Source organism: Neopsephotus bourkii, unplaced genomic scaffold (assembly GCF_033783945.1).
Source record: "Neopsephotus bourkii isolate Nb327-2 ecotype Australia unplaced genomic scaffold, CSIRO-AGI_Nbou_v1 NB_1638, whole genome shotgun sequence".
NCBI classification, from domain to species: domain Eukaryota; kingdom Metazoa; phylum Chordata; class Aves; order Psittaciformes; family Psittacidae; genus Neopsephotus; species Neopsephotus bourkii.
Genome location: NW_026902113.1, coordinates 4375999 through 4392753, shown reverse-complemented (window position 1 = coordinate 4392753; position 16755 = coordinate 4375999). Strand labels below are relative to the sequence as shown.

Genomic DNA, 16755 nt, shown 5'->3' with positions numbered 1-16755 from the left:
CCCAGGAAATACAAAAAGGAGGGCTGCACTGCAGCCCATGGAATACACAACATCAGCTGCCCCTACTGCCACCTTTCTCTGGGCTGCTCCTTCACCACATTCTTAGCTGGAGATAAGTTTAGTGCCTATGCGCTAAACCAAAACTGTAAAGTAAATTCTACACACTTTCACTGTGTTACAAATGAACATAATATTTTGCCAAATAGACAACACTGTACTAAGTTCTATGAGTGCAGAGCTAATTCATTATAATGCACCTTCTATGCAGTAGCCATAGAGCCACATAACAGCACAGTAAGCACAGACACATAAAAACTGAAGAAACAGAGGGCAAATCAACTTGAGCTATTTGGCTTCAGGCAAAAATTAAAGTGAGCCATGCTGAAAACTTGTAATCTTATGCTGCCACGACACCTGCCTTCAAAGACTAAAAAGCCTGACAGCACTGGTTGCAGAAGCTTTTCTGTTTAATGTTGGAAAATATGCATGCAACCGAAATTACATATGTCATCTACAGTGGTTCAACTTCCCTTCAGTGTGAAGGGGGCAATGAAGAGGGGAAAAGTTGCTGTCTGGTATTTGCAACATGACTATAACACAAAGAAGAGCAAAAGAACAGGATTCTCAGTTATTCTAAATATATCTTTTCTTTGTGTGTGTGATCATATGCTTGTGGATACTAAATACATTGTCCTGGCAGTCCAATATTAAGAATCATGGCTCTCATCTGCCATCAGCATCATGTGTGAAGCTCCCAGGGGAGTTAACAGGAGACAAGCATGAGAAGGCAGAATTCACCATATATTCTTATTCAAACCAAATTCTGATATATTTCTCTTGCACTGTGATTTTGAAACACTGAGAAGGGGACATTTGTGGTCAAGAAGCAGTGCTGCTTTCAAATATCTGCATGTATCCCAAAGTGACATGCTGCATAAAGATAGGGCATGCTTTGGAATATTAATTCAGCTTTTTGGTTTTTAAAATGAACCCACCAGTCCTTTCAATGCAAGAACTGGAAAAGTTCTTTTGAAGATAACATTTATTATGCACATCAAAATGCTTCAATGCAAACAGGACAGGCAAGATAACACATTTTAAAAGCTTTCTTGTTTTCCTTTTTTCCTTTCTAGCAAACAGGAACCTTTTATATTACTTTTCATTATTATTTTTTACTTGCTTCTCCTAAGCTTGGAGCTATTTATGGAAATTGCAGTATTCATGTATGGTAGCTTCAGTCAAAGATATCAGGATTGGTATGAGAGGAAAATTTCGACTGAAAGCTTGTTATTCACATCATTCTCTTCTCAGCTTGGCAAAGTTGAAGCATAACGTCATCTGTTCTAGACATTTCAGATTAGCCACAGAACTTTTCTTGGTGGTTCAGTGCCTGGTCATCCAGTCAGAGGAACAGTAATCCATATGGAAAAATTAGCTCAATGCTACTAGACTGGTGGTTAATACTTGAGCCTTAGTTAGGAATGTTCGCAGCATCTTGGGACTCTTTTCTTCCTTGATCAATTTCTTAAAATAGGATTCTTCATCAGAGGCTGAAAAGAGGAGGACTGTACTGAAGTATATTTTTTCCATCACCAAGTCTTTTTTTTTTTTCTTAGGAAAATGATACATATATTTTAAATGTCCCATGCAAAAAAAATGAAATAAAATAAAAAGTTACACAATTTGGTTAGAAGTTACATTCTGAATTCCTGCATAGTAGTTTGGTTGATTTGTGTCCTGGAATGATAATATACTTAATGTATAAATCCTGATACACCTGCCAGAAATCTGGTAACTACCTGCATTTTTGAGTATGAAATGTCTTGACATTTCCTTTGAATCATTTTCAACTCTGCATTAACTCAGAAAAATTACTGCTTAACAACACATACAGAATGTTCCTTCCCATTTGAGACACAGTTTATTCTAAAGGGTTAAAATGTCTTGTCTAAATGAAGCAGGTGAAAAGGGCAGTGAACTGAGACTTAAAATCTTAAAAGCGGTCAGGTAAAGGTCACCCTTTGTCAGTTGACTTTGACAAACATTGGCTTAAAAGGGCATGTCAGACTTCAGAGGGAAAGTTGTTAATATTTTGTTTAAAATACAGGTTTGTACGAAACAGTAGTTTTAAAAACTATGTATTAAAAATGTAAATGAATGAAGCAACTGCATTCTCCTCTGCAACCAGTCTTCAAAAACACCAGTAACACTGGAAAATCAACCCCCAAGTCTATTTTGATTTTGTTAAAATGGGAATTCTATTGAAATGCTGAATAAGCATAGTAATAAATATGTTCAAATGCATCTACTAAATTCATTTTTTCATTCACAATTAAAAAACACATAATCCAGTTGTGAATAGATGATGGAACTATACTACTTAGAAGATTCGCTCTTGCTAATGTTAATTTTGAATTTATAATGAATCAATAAAAAGTGACACTGGCATTGTATAAATAGTTCATTTTATACGCTCTGTTCGATTCTGTCATTTAGAGGTTTTGTGTTTTTCCTTTTTCCCAGTTTCTTGTGAGTCAAGATTTATCAGAGGTTGAAAGAATTCACTTGTATTTCTGAGACTTACTTTAGTAAAAAATGGAAAAGACTGAATACAGAAAAAAAAATCACCGCAACTCAACTGTAAAACTCTGTTTTCAAGGGAATCACTATATTATATGCATACCAAAAAAAAAATCTGTACAGATATGACAGTCAAGATAATTAAGATATATGGCTTTCACCCTCCCACTAGACTAGGAACTGGCAGACTAAATTATACCATAAATAGAAAAGAGATTGTGTCACACACCAGTATAAGCATTAAAAAAAAAGAAACACCTTACCAAAATTGTAGTGACAACTACTGTTCTATTCTCAATGGCTGAAGTGTCATTTCCAAGTGTAGGTTCATGCTGGATCAAAACTAATTTATCCATGTCATTCCAGTAACCAACCTGCAAAACAAGATGTATATAATTTATAGCAGAAAAGTTTACATTCTCTACAATTACAAATATAAATTATTATAAGAGCAACAGAGTGATCTGAAGAATCAAGGGAAATGCTGTCATGCTCATAGCCGGGTGGTATGCATTAACACTTTGGGTGTAGTATCTTGCATCACTTCGGCACAGTTGGACGTGGTACCACTGCCACTCAGCTGTTCCTGAATGATCTGAGCTACTTATTACAACTAGACACACATTTTAAATCCCATTTTCACTGGTTTGATGCCTTCCTGAGACGATAATTTTTTCTTTGCAAGAGAAAAATCTTCATTCCTTAATTGTCCAAATCATCTGAGGTCTTAGATGGAGGAGCAAAAGACACTTGGATGACAGTTTTGCATTTCAAATGCTTATCTCAATTCCCTGTTCCGTGATGGGCCTCTCAGGAGACCCCAGCCCACGGACTTCCACAAGGCTAGCTCCACCTAACTGTTGGTGTTGACCTTTTAGTACCTACCTTAGAAGCCATGTTACTAAAGCTTTCTTTACACTCACTGACAGGCACCACCAGACAGTGACTCAGCTCACAAGGAATAAGTACTCTTCCTAGAAAAGTGCTTGCTTTCCCCATTGACTGAAAAGCATGGTGAGAGTAACTTCACTTTAAAAATATCTATGCTAAGTGCCTAAAGGGATATGGAAAAAATTAGCTTTTCCTCTCCCTGGAAGCATTTAGGCTGCAATGACTCTCCCCAGAGCAGCCGTATGGTGACACAGCTGCCTTTTCCATTGCTGGCAGTAACTAGGGCCAGGTTTGAATCACTAGTTCTTGTATTTCCATTGAAAGAAAAATCCCACCCTCCCCTTTCCCTTTTTTGCCATTCTCTTTTCTGCAACTAGATCATGGTTATCTGTGGATCCTCTGAGAGGTTCCTGGGGAATGGCTGTTCCTCTGACCCAGTGCTGACAGCACTCAGCTCCATGTCAAATAGACAACAGGAACACAAACATGTCAGGAGAACAGTGCTCTAATCCCAGCCAAAGGGACTCTCCAAGCTGCTGAGAACCTAATGAATTAAGAAACTGATCTTTTTCCCCAGGAAAGATGCAGACAGCAGTAGTGATTTTGAAAGGTTCCTATCAATTCAACCTGGCACAGCTCACTTTCCAGAAGCACCTGGGGACCAGTCAGCAGCAACTGCCCCTTCCCTTCATCCTTGATTAATCAGGAGTTCATGAGACCAAGAGCTGGGGGAGAGAGAAATGCTTTGTCCATCTTACCAGAAAAAGAAAGGGAATTTTAGCAGAAATCCCCAGAGTAACTTCAGAGCAAATGGACGGTCTGTGCTTTGGATGAAAAGACCTCAGTATGATGGGAACTGGCTAAATTATTTGATCAGTTATACAGCCAATATTGTTTCTAACATTGTGTAACCAAACTAAAATTCACCATCACACAGGATTCTGCCTCTATGACATGGAGAAACATCAGCGATATGGCATGAGAGACTGGAAGTGCACGGGAGTAATTTTAATTCCAGGTCTTATATAAAGAACCCTGTATATTCTTAAACCAGCCAACCTTCCTCCTAATTTTTACATTTACTGTTTCATTCTTTTCCTTTTTTGAAAAAAAAAAAAAAAAAATATGGAGAGGCAAGTCATTTCAGCAGTCCCTAGAGCAGTGTGCAGAAATACCACAGAGAATTACAAATGCATGAAGTAATTCATTATGTGTGAGTGAGATTGAATACAAGTGAGTTTTTTTCTGGTTTTGTTTTGGGTTGTTGTTTTTTTCTTACTAGTGAAGCAAACAAGCACAAATTCTTCCTGATCAGAACTTCTGTCATACTTAGTTGAATGTTCCTTTTCTCTTTGCAATTGCTGTTACAGCACAGGAGCCTTGATTTAGGTGTCTGCAGCTAACAAGAAGCTTCTGCATTGCTGTTAGAGTGAAGAGGAAGTTTTCTTCTAAGTAAGATGCACTTACAAATATTGGTTTTCATCCTGACAACCACAGAGTCACAGATACAATTGATAATTGAAAATGTCAAGTTCTTGTCAAAAACTGTGACCAGCTAAATGCAGAATATGTACACCAAAACCTGTCTGTTTGGGAAGCCCATTATAGTAGAGAATGATTGTTTTCTGTTGTGCAATTCCTTGCTGCTGGAAAGTTCAGAAGGAAAGTAGAAAATGAATGATGCGTTGTGTTATAAAACTAAGTAGCATATGAAAATGCAGGCAGAGATAGAGGAGGCTTTTGAGGAATGGCAGGCATTTTTAAAAAGAATTTTAGTTTGTGTGCAAGGGTGTGAGCTTGCATGTGTACATCTCAAATCTGTGCTAAAGTAGCTACAGAACTGGACTACTGTGTAAATATACAGAAGATACATCATGACACTTGTGTAAGTATATAGATTCACAGTCATGGTGGGCGCACTAAATAACAATATGCCTTCCTATAAATACATCAAATCCCTAAGGAAAAAAATTCCTCAAAGGATAGGATTGAATTCAGCTGTTAAAGTATATCCAATTCTATTTGGATTGCAACTGGAATGTATAGCAGTCACATACACTTATGCAGAGGTTGAATTTGTATCTTAGGAAGCAATATTTAAAAAAATAAATTCAGCCTCAAATTAAGTCTGTGGCAGGTTTGTCATTTGGATGAATACTGCTATTTCTGAAGGCCTGTGTGCCTTGTAGCAACCAGTGGGGTGCTCCTGCACACAAGTCACTAAGAGCAAAAGAACACTCAAAATTTTGGATAATTAATTTCGTGTTAGTTGCCCAAGTTGGAATATAGAATCCACATCCTAGACTGTTTTGTGCGTATACATGCATATATGTACATATATATATGTGCATATACTTTGTTTACTTTTTTTTTCTTGGTGACATGATGAATGGTGAATGAGAGAATCACAGAATGACTGAGGAAGGAAGGGACCACCCTGCTGCACAACCTAGAGCTAGTTGCCCAAGACCGTGTCTGGATTGCTTCTGAATATCTCCAAGGATGGAGACTCCACAACCTCCCTGGTCAAGCTTTGTTAGCATTTGGATACCTTCAAATTACGAAGTGTTTCCTGATGTTCAGAAAGCACCTTCTGTGTGTCAGTTTGTGCCCACTGCCTCTGCTCCTGTACGTAGGCACCAATAAAAAGAGCTTGGTTCAATTGTCTTTGCACCCTCCCATCACGTATTTGTACACATCAGTATGATCCCTCTTGTGTCTTTTCCAGGCTGAACAGTTTCAGCTCTCCTAGAAGAGGCACTCCAGTCCCTTCATCATATTTGTGGTTTTTTGCTGAACTCTCTCCAGCACATCCAATTATCTTGTACTGAGGAGCTCAGAACTGGACACAAAACTAGGTGTGGCCTCAGCAATGATGAGGAGAGGGAAAGGATCACCTCCCTCAACTTGCTGCCAATATTTTGTTTAATGCAGCCCAAAATACCATCTGCCTTCTTTGCTGCAAGGGCACATTACTAGTTTATGTTCTACTCGGTGTCCACCCAGTGCCCTTCTGCTAAGATGCATTCCAGCTGGGCAGTTGTCAGCATGCACTGGCTCCTGGGATTGCTCTTTCCCAAGTGCAGGACTTTGTACTTCTCCTTGATAAAATTCATGAGGTTCCTGTCAGCCCTTTTATCCCTCTGGATGGCAGCACAACCCCCGTCATATCAACCACTCCTCCCAGTTTGGTGTCATCAGCAAACTTGCTGGTGGTACATTCTGATCCAGATCCAGATCATTAATGAAAATGTTAAATGGGACTGGATTCAGTTTTGACCCCTGGGTTATGGTTACTGGCCTCCAATTAGATTTCAGACTACTGATCACCACCCCTTGGGCCTGGCCCTTCAGCCAGGTTTCAAACAACCTCACTGTCTGCTTATCCAGTGCATACAAAAATAGCTTCTCTAGGAGTCTCCCACATAGCATACTGTCAAAGACCTTAGTGTAGTCCAGGTAGACCATATCCACCTCTCTCCCCTCATCTATGAGACAAGTCACTTTGTTGTAGAAATTTATCAAGTCGACCAAGCATAACTTCCTGTTGGAGAATTCGGCAATGCTGACTACATGATTATTTTCTTGTTTTTAACGTGCCTGGAAAAGGTTTCTGAGAATAGCTACTCCATCACATTCCCAGGAATCTACATGCAGTTCCCTGTGTTCTCCTCCTAGAATAAATGAGTACTTTCCTCCAGTCTTTGGGCTCTTCTCCCAGCTGCCATTATCAACCAAAGATTATCGAGAGTGACCTCACAATGACATCTGCCATCTCCATCAGTACTTGCAGGTGCACCCCATAAGGTCCCATGGACCTATGCATGTATGTCCATTTTGGTGAAGTATTCCCTGACCTGGTCATCTTCCATCAAGGGTACATCTTCTGTGCTTCAGCTTTTCTCTTTTGTCTCTAAGACCTGGGATTCCCAAAGACTAGTGAAGACTGAGGCAGAGAAGGCATTCAGTATCGCAGCCTTTTTCATGTCCTCTGTACTGAAGTCCTCTGTCTCATCAAGCAAAGGGCCCACATTTTCTCTAGTTGTCCTTTTGCCACATGTGTACAGCTCTTCTTATCAGATTCAATTCCATTTGGGCTGTAGCTTTCCTAACTTCATCCCTGGATGATCAGACAATGTTTCTGTATTCCTCCAAGGTTACTCATCCTTGCTCCCAATCTCTGTATGCATACTTTTTGTGTCTGAGTTTGGCTAGCAGCTCCTTGTTCATACATCCTAGTGTCCTAATATTTTTTCCTGAGCTCTCATTTTTTTTGGGATGGAGTTCTCTTGAGCTTGGAGAAGGCAACCCTTGAAAATTAAGCAGGTATCTTAAGACTCTTTTACCTCTAGGGCCTTATCCTTTATCTTCCAAGCAGACCTTTGACTTTCATGTCCCCAGAAAGACCCTCCTCAGTAAGTAGGAGGTCTAGCAGAGCACCTTTCCTTGGTTCCTCTATATCTTGGAGGAATAATTCTTGTCAATGGACTTCAGGAACCTCCTGGACTGCTTATATCCTGCTGTGTTGTCTCACCAGCACATGTTAGGGTAGTTGAAGCTCCCTACGATGATTAGGACCTATGAATATGATAATGATCCTACCTGTCTGTAGAAGGCCTCATCCACTCGTTCTTCCGGTGTCCTAGAGCAGACACTCTTAAAATACCACCTTGACCTGTCGTCTCTTTAATCCCAACCCATAAACTCTCAACAGGTTCCTCATCCATCCCCAGGAAGAGATCCATGCATTCCAGCTGCTTTCTTATGTAAATGCAGCCCCTTCTCTCATCTCTCCTGTCTGTCCTTCCTAATGAACCTGTATCCTTTGATAGCAACACTCCAGTCACAAGAGCCATCTCCCTACATCTCTGTGATCCTTCTCACACCCTTTCCCCCCCACCAACAGGTTTTGTTATTGTTCAGCAGATAAGAACCAAGTGCTGCATAAATGACCCTAATATGAACATTGGCTATTGTTTCCCTTTATGAAATTATATGGAAGCCTGCCTCTGACTAGCTGTGCCAGTTTGTAATGTTCTCTTCACATCCTTAGAGCTGTGTGCAACAAAAATGACTTTTCTGAAGATTAGAGGCATGCTTTACTCTGACTGGAAAGGCTAGTCCTGAGAAGATATTGCTGGATGACTCATAAATCATGTTATATAGGACTCAAGAAGAAGACATTAAAAGCAAAGTCCTCTTAGTTCAATTAAGTATAGCCATTTCTCACATATTTTATAGGATTTGTCAGGCTAGAGCACAGAATTGGTCCAATGACCACATAAAAAATACTATGTAATACATGAGAAGTAAATTCTTGTGGGCAGCCAGATCTGTCAAAGTTGTTACAGCTTGTTATATTGGACCGGTAATGGCTTAAGAGTGGCAGAGGGGCATGCCTGAAAAGGTAAGAAAAGCACCTTAGGATTCCAGTACAGTACAGACACAGCTCGTCTATTTGCAGCCACGTTCCCCTTAAATTGCAGGCAAGAAGAGAGGGTGGGGGCATCTCTGCAGTGGTGCCAGCCAGACACCTCTCCCATAACAGATGACAAATACTGTAACAGAAACAACAGGCCACTTCTGTCAGTTTGCTGCCCAGCAAATTGCCTGATGAGTTAACGATGTTATGACCTAATTAGTCACATCTTTTCCACCTTGCTTTTCCTCCTGTACAACTGGGAACAGAGGATGGAAAGGTCATATTTCACCACTTGCGTTTGATGCACCCCAGCCACCCGTACACCCTCCTGGCTGCAGATAGTGCAGTGTGGAGCCAGGAAAGGAGCAGGAGTGGCAGCAAGGTCAGACACATTGCCTGGCAGGAGACACTGGCTTCCCAGGAGAGAAGGAAGACAGATTCACCTTTCCCAATTTATTCTTCAGCCATCTGTCATACTTTTAAAAGGCAACTGCACCAACAGGCACATGCTTTGCTTTGGTCTACCACTCTATTCTGTGACATACTGGCAATTTTTCATCCCAATGTGTAATACTGCTCAAAGTCTGTAGTTTAACACTGCCTCCTCATCACTGTGATATGTAACTGTCTTCTAAGTTACACAGTTCACCTGTAGTACCATTTCCTGGGTTTGTCACCAGTAGCCCAACAGCAGAGGACTGCTTCCTGCAATTTTGATTGCCTTGGCCACTGAAGTGGCCATGCTTCTCCTGTTCAACATCAGCTTCTCACTTTTTCTTGTTCTGATGACCTCTCCAACAAAACAGGCCACAGTTCTTCCAAAGGAAATAAAATCCTTGAGCCTGAGTACATCTTCTGCTCTTTGTTTTATATACTATAGAAAAATGGAAAAATTTCAACACGGAAGAGAAAGGGTTAACAAAGTACCTAGGCTTATCTTTTCAAAGTGATTAGGGTGAGTGATATGCTATGTGCATTCAGACACAGAGAATCTGCTTAGACATATTAATGTGCACTTGCTTAAATTGCTTACAAGCAACTAATCAAGCACACTGCAATTAATTTCAGAAAATATAAGTATTCAGGGTATTGTTTCTTCCTCCTTTCTCCTCTTGTCTCCTCTCCCCCTTAAAAGCCCTGTGCTGGTTACGCCCTATGATTCAGGTTTACACAGAACATACAAATTACCCCACCTAAAAATACCAGCAATTTTCAAGACAGAAATCTTTGGATAAGACACAAGAAATATATATTCGTCAGAGTTCTGACCATTTTTCATTACCAGGCAGCCCAGCAACATGCCATCCAGCTGGTTTTCATTAGTATGCCTGACTGACTGACATCCCACCACTCCAAGATGCACACTTGTTTTTATGCTCCCCATTTGTTGCACTGAACAATAGTATCTAGTGGAAAATGCAGTTTAAATATGCTTTCACCAGAAATATCATCCATGTATTCAATATATTTTTTTAAATCATACAGAGTGCAGATTAATATGTCTGCATAATCATTTCATCATAGACAACTCACTCAGATGACATCAGAATAGTAAATGCTCTCAGCACATACCTTACGAGGACCCGTGTTTTTCAGCTCAAAGACATCCATGGTGTAGTTGACTCTGCGACCATAGTGGTCAAACTGAACATTTCCTGTCAATCCTTGTATTCGAACCTATAAATGGAAGAGAATGTATCATGAAGACCCAACCTTATATTCTTTATTCCAAATGTCACAGAGCCGCACAAGTTGCCCTGGCTATGTCCTTAGATTACTGTAACAACACTACTGCAGAATAGTCAGTCATTATAAAGCATGTGTTCTTTTTTCCTGTCACACCATGCTCAAAAATAGGCTTAGATATGCCAGTATCTAAGCGCTAACAAAGACACGCAATGGACCTTCTCTTGCATGCTGTGCAGCTCAACACCTTCCAGCTGCAGGTTCTAAAAAGAAGTACATTTTTTTACCATTGTCACCACTCCTGCAGAATATTTTGGATCACATAAAATAAACACAAAGGATGACTGGCCTGAGCTCATGTATCTTTTTAGGTCACAGTTTGGTGGATTACATGTACAAATTGAGTATATACTGCTCATTAAGGTAAAGCTGACAGCAACCACAGCCTCAGCAAAGCAGTTTACTATAAAAGAAAATGGACGACATGCATAGGGCCTGAAAAGAATGTTTTCAAAGCTTCAGAGCGAAGGACAGATATAAGACTGGCTGTGGCAATTTTCTACCACCTGTGTCTCAGCTGAAACCAGAATTCTGTTTTTTCTGTCAGTGCTACACTGCTTCACAAAGGGATACCCAAACTGTGGTACTCATCCCAAAGAAGTCATGACCATACTGTTTCTGGTTTTGATTGTATCAGGATCTGGCCATGCAAACCTCTTTGGCCAGGTTCAAAGGCTCATGCTAGCTCCCTGGACACAGAAGCCTGACTTCATGCTTCTCTCAAATTGTCACAGATCTGTGGATCTGTACAGAGTATGTGAAGCATACAAAATGTGTTATTGCTCTCCCTAAGAGTCAGGATGTGGATTTAAACCACTTATTCTTTCCCTCTGTGCATTTCTATCTTTGTGGATTTTTCTCCAGGACTCAAACCTTGGCTTCCAGGCACAGCGCTGCCAGCTCTGTCAGCAGTCACTTCTCCTCAGCAGTTTCTCCTGAGTGGAGCCTGCTCATTTGCAATGATTTAAATTCTACTGCAGGATTTTGATTTTCTTACTGCCCTATTCAAAGGAAAGGCTAAATCATCCTGACAGAAATCTGGAACTTTCTAGGCATCCATATTCATTGGGAATTCAAAATCCTGACATTAGAGAAAAATACCTCTCATAATTTCTTTTTAAGGAAAAAGAATACTACCTATGTGATTTCCCTGGGAAAAATCTGCTTTTAATCAAGACAATAGAAACATATTTGAAAGGTTATATTATGGGACCTTATAAAGGCTAGGAGGATTGGCCAGTTTAACAAATGGTTAGAACGGTGGTGCCATAGTCAGGGTTTGGGTATTTAGAACACAGGACTCAATTTAGTAAGCCGGGTCTACTGGGGGGCTGGTGGAGCTTGTCTGAGAACGAAGGGGAAGATCGGTTTTGGTAGGAGGCTTGCCAGATTGGTCAAGGAAGCTTTAAACTAGATATGTTGGGGGGTGAATCATTGTATCCCAACACAGTCAGTTGCCAGCACCTATAATACATGCTCAGAGCAACATAGATATATTCCAGCCACTCTAGCCAATGAGACGGGCTTCATTTGGAGGCTCAGATGCTTCTATACAAATGCCTGTAGCATGGGGAACAAACAAGAGGAATTAGAGATGTGCACATGTCTAGGGGGATATGGTATCATTGGTATCACAGAAACATGGTGGGACGGTTCTTATGACTGGAGTGTTGCAATGGAAGGTTACAGACTGTTTAGAAAAGACAGGCCCAACAGACAGGGATGGGGAGTTGCTATTTATGTTAGGGATAGGCTGGAGAGTATGGAACTCTGTCTGGGGACAGGTGAGCAGTTAACAGAGAGTTTGTGGGTCAGGGTTAAAAGGAAAACAGTGATGGGAGACGTTACTGTGGAGATCTGTCACAGACCGCCTGATCAAGAGGACTCTGGATAAAGCACTCTATAGACAGATAGGAAAAGCCTCACGCTCACAGGCCCTTGTCCTTATGGGGACTTTAATCATCCTGGTATCTGTTGGGGGGATGGTACAGCCTGGTACAAGCAATCCAGGAGGTTCCTCAATTGTGTGGAAGACAACTTCCTTCTCCAAATAATAGAGGAGCCACCAAGGAGAGGTGCCATGCTTGACCTCACACTCACCAACAGGGAAGGGATGGTTGGAAAATGTGATGCTTCAGGGCAGTCTTGGTTGCAGCGATCATGAGATGGTTGAGATTGAGATCCTCAGGACAGTGAGAAGAGCGTGCAGCAAGCCCACTGCCCCGGAATTCAAGAGCGCAGACTTTGGCCTCTTCAGGAACTTGCTTAGTTAAGGTTCCGTGGGATATAGCCCTAGAGGGCAGGGGGGCCCAAGACCGCTGGATGATATTCAAGGATCACCTGCTACAAGCTCAGGGATGTTGCATCCCAACTAGAAGGAAGTGCAGCAGGAGGGCCAGGAGACCTCCTTGGGTGGATAAGGAGCTGCTGAGGAAACTTCAAGGGAAAAAAGAGGCTTATAAAAGGTGGAAGCAAGGGCAGGCAGCCTGGGAAAAATACAGGGATGTAGTCCAGGAAGCTAGGGACCAGGTTAGGAAAGCTAAGGCCCAGTTAGAATTAAACTTGGCTAGGGATATTAAGGATAACAGGAAGGGATTCTACAGGTACATAGCAAATAAAAATCAGGAGAACGTAGGCCCCCTCAGGAAGCTCTCAGGTGAACTAGCTACACACGATTTGGAGAAGGCTGAGGTTCTGACTTCTTTGCCTCGGTTTTCTCTAGCAAGGGCTCTGACTGCACCACCCAAGTCTTGGAAGGCAGATGCAGGGACTGTGAGAAGGAAGACCTTGGGACCACTGTAGGAAAGGATCTGGTTCAAGACCATCTTAAGAACCTGAAGGTACACAAGTCCATGGGACCTGATGAAATCCATCTGCGGGTCCTGAAGGAGCTGGCAAATGAAGTTGCTAAGCCACTGCCCACCATATTTGAAAAATCATGGCAGTCAGGTGAAGTTCCTGATGACGGGAAAAGGGGAAATATAACCCCCATTTTCAAGAAGGGGAAAATGGATGAACCAGGGAACTACAGACCAGTCAGTCCCACCTCTGTGCCTGGCAAAATCTTAGAGCAGATAATCCTGGAAGGCATGCTAAGGCACATGAAAAACAACAAGGTGCTTGGTGACAGCCAGCATGGCTTCACTAAGGGGAAATCCTGCTTGACCAGTTTGGTGGCCTTCTATGATGGGGCTACGGAGCTGAAAGACAGGGGCAGAGCAGTTGGCGTTATCTACCTGGACTTGTGCAAAGCGTTTGACACTGTCCCTCATGACATCCTTGTCTCTAAATTGGAGAGACATCAATTTGATAGGTGAGCTACTCAGTGGATAAAGAACTGGCTGGATGGCCGCACACAAAGAGTTGTGGTCAATGGCTCAATGTCCAGCTGGAGACCAGTAACGAGTGGTGTCCCTCAGGGATCAGAGTTGGCATCGGTCTTGTTCAACATCTTTGCTGGTGACATGGACAGTGGGATTGAGTGTGCCCTCAGCAAGTCTGCCGATGATACCAAGCTGTGTGGTTCAGTTGGTACGCTGGTGGGAAGGACTGCCATCCAGAGGGACCTTGACATGCTTGTGAGGTGGGCTGATGCCAATCTTATGAAGAGTAACCATGACAAGTGCAAGGTCCTACACCGAGGTAGGAGCAATCCCAGGCACAGCTACAGGTTGGGCAGAGAAGAGATTCAGAGCAGCCCTGCGGAAAAGGACTTGGAGGTGTTGGTTGGCGAGAAAATGAACATGAGCTGGTACTGTGTGCTCGCAGCCCAGAAAGCCAACCGTATCCTGCGCTGCATCAAACGGAGTGTGACCAGCAGGTCAAAGGAGGTGATCCTGCCCCTTTACTCTGCTCTCATGAGACCTCACTTGGAGTATTGTGTACAGTTCTGGTGTCCTCAACATAAAAAGGACATGGAACTGTTGGAACAAGTTCAGAGGAGGGCCACGAGGGTGATCAGGGGACTGGAGCACCTCCTGTATGAAGATTGGCTGAGAAAGTTGGGGCTGTTCAGCCTGAGAAGAGAAGGCTGCATGGAAACCTCATAGCAGCCTTCCAGTATCTGAAGGGAGCTCATAAGGATGCTGGGAATAGACTCTTCATTAGGGACTGTAGTGACAGGACAAGGGGTAATGGGTTTTGACTAAAACAGGGGAAGTTTAGATTGGATATAAGGAAGAAGTTCTTTACTGTAACGTTGGTGAGGCACGGGAATGGTTTGCCCGAGGAAGTTGTGAATGCTCCATCCTTGGCAGTGTTCAAGGCCAGGTTGGACAGAGTCTTGGGTGGTATGGTTTAGTGTGAGGTGTCCCTGCCCATGGCAGGGGGATTGGAACTAGATGATATTAGGATCCTTTCCAAGCTTAACTATTCTATGATTCTATGTAGCTATACCATTTTCCTTAAATGACAGTATCTGTACATCCAGGTTATATGCAAAACTAACAGATAATCTCACCAGTTCAGTGAAGGAAAGTCCAACTGTCTTAATAAAAATAACAGAAGTTTCAAATAGTAGTAGCAGCCCTCTTTCTTCATTCCAATTTATAAACCAAAACAACCAGAATAGCCCCAGCTGTTTGCAAACGACAAATGAAAAATAAGCTTTCAATCTCCCATTACTACCCTTGTGTATAGTATCTTCCAAACCGTATCTTGTACAACTTATATGCAGTATTTCAAAGATCACCAGAATAAATCCTTCCCTTACCTGTTTTAATGTCCTCTCCATATCAATTCCTTGACCCCATGGGGCTGCAGGGTTAGCAAGACAATCACCAGCATTTCCTCTCCTTGAAATATCAATTTTCTGCCTTCTAAGATTACGGAAAGTTTCAGCCATGACAAGCACTCCATCGTATGTTAACGCAGATGTATACTAAATAGATGGACAAACACACCACTTTAGCATTGTCATGTCTTTACAAAGATGAACCGTCTCAGATATTTATAGTTTGATTCATTGTGCAGCAGTTTCTGCACCTTCATTTATTAAAAAATTCTCCTCAAAAGCAAAAGTAATTTTGACTAAGGGACAAATGCAGGACTGAGAAGAGTATATTTCAGTAGCCCCAGCTTTGAAACTGTATTTCTTAAGGTGGAGAAATCTGCCTCTGAAGAGTTGTTAAAAGAACTGGAGATTTGTTTGTTTTTTTTTTTTCCAATTGTCTTATGTATTAAGGCATAATCCTGTAGTACAAGCAGGAGTCACAAGCTGAGAGGCACAAGAGGTTCCACTTAAACCTGAGAAGAAACTTCTTCTCAGTGAGGGTGACGGAACACTGGAACAGGCTGCCCAGGGAGGTTGTGGAATCTCCTTCTTTGGAGACATTCAAGACCCGCCTGGACACGTTCCTGTGTAACCTTATCTAGGTGTTCCTGCTCCGGCAGGGGGATTGGACTAGATGATCTTTTGAGGTCCCTTCCAATCTCTAACCTACTGTGATACTGTGATACTGTGTGATAATCCAACCCATCCAACTTACTCAAAAGAAAAGAACACTAATTCACTGAGAAAGTATAAATGCAAAAAATGCATGGCTAATGAGCAGACATACGGGCTACTGGAATTGTCAAGAATGATTAAGAGTATTGTATCTCCTATCAGAAAACCTGTGTTGGCTCTCTGAATTATAAAGGGGACTGAATGGTTTATGTTTCCACACTAACTATAGTAACTGCTTTAGGTTGAGAACATGCCAAACTAAATGTGTAAAGCAAGTCTTCAACAGATGTTAGCCTGGAGCCACATAAACAAAGGGGCATTTTCTCAGTATGGTCCTCTGATGAACATACTGCACATGTGAAGTTGTTCACGTGCCCAGGGATGCTACTGATATGCCCTGGAACTTCAAAAATTTTAGTTCGCTATTTATCGTTATAATCTCAAATTTTAGTTATCCATAGGTGAATTATGTGCAATCTAGATTAATCATTGTATGACATGATCCAGTGGGAGGTGTTCCCTACCCATGGCATGGGGGTTGGTACTACATGATTTGAAGGTCCTTTCCTACCCTAACCATTCTATGATTCTCAGAAGGAGGCAGCACAATCCTGTTCCTGTGGCAAGGAGCCATATAGACTAAATCATTCCTGTCACCAGTACCTGGGGA

At 41.8% G+C, this 16755-nt stretch overlaps 1 protein-coding gene across 12 annotated transcripts in view; it reads right to left on the bottom strand.

Annotated features, from left to right (window-relative positions):
* The window catches only part of GRIA4 (glutamate ionotropic receptor AMPA type subunit 4), a 216763-nt gene that overhangs the window by 57333 nt on the left and 142675 nt on the right, over positions 1-16755 (bottom strand). For 11 of the 12 annotated variants that reach the window (XR_009728640.1, XM_061374442.1, XM_061374444.1 and 8 more), the window contains exons 7-9: positions 15351-15518; positions 10466-10570; positions 2844-2954 (exon numbers count right to left, since the gene is read on the bottom strand). Coding sequence is in view for 11 of the 12 variants with exons in the window: in XM_061374442.1 (XP_061230426.1) it covers positions 2844-2954; positions 10466-10570; positions 15351-15518 (384 nt within the window). In the remaining variant the exon portion in view is untranslated. Of the gene's footprint in view, positions 1-1024; positions 1551-2843; positions 2955-10465; positions 10571-15350; positions 15519-16755 lie in introns of those variants that run through there. The other variant, XM_061374450.1, reaches the window with a different exon arrangement.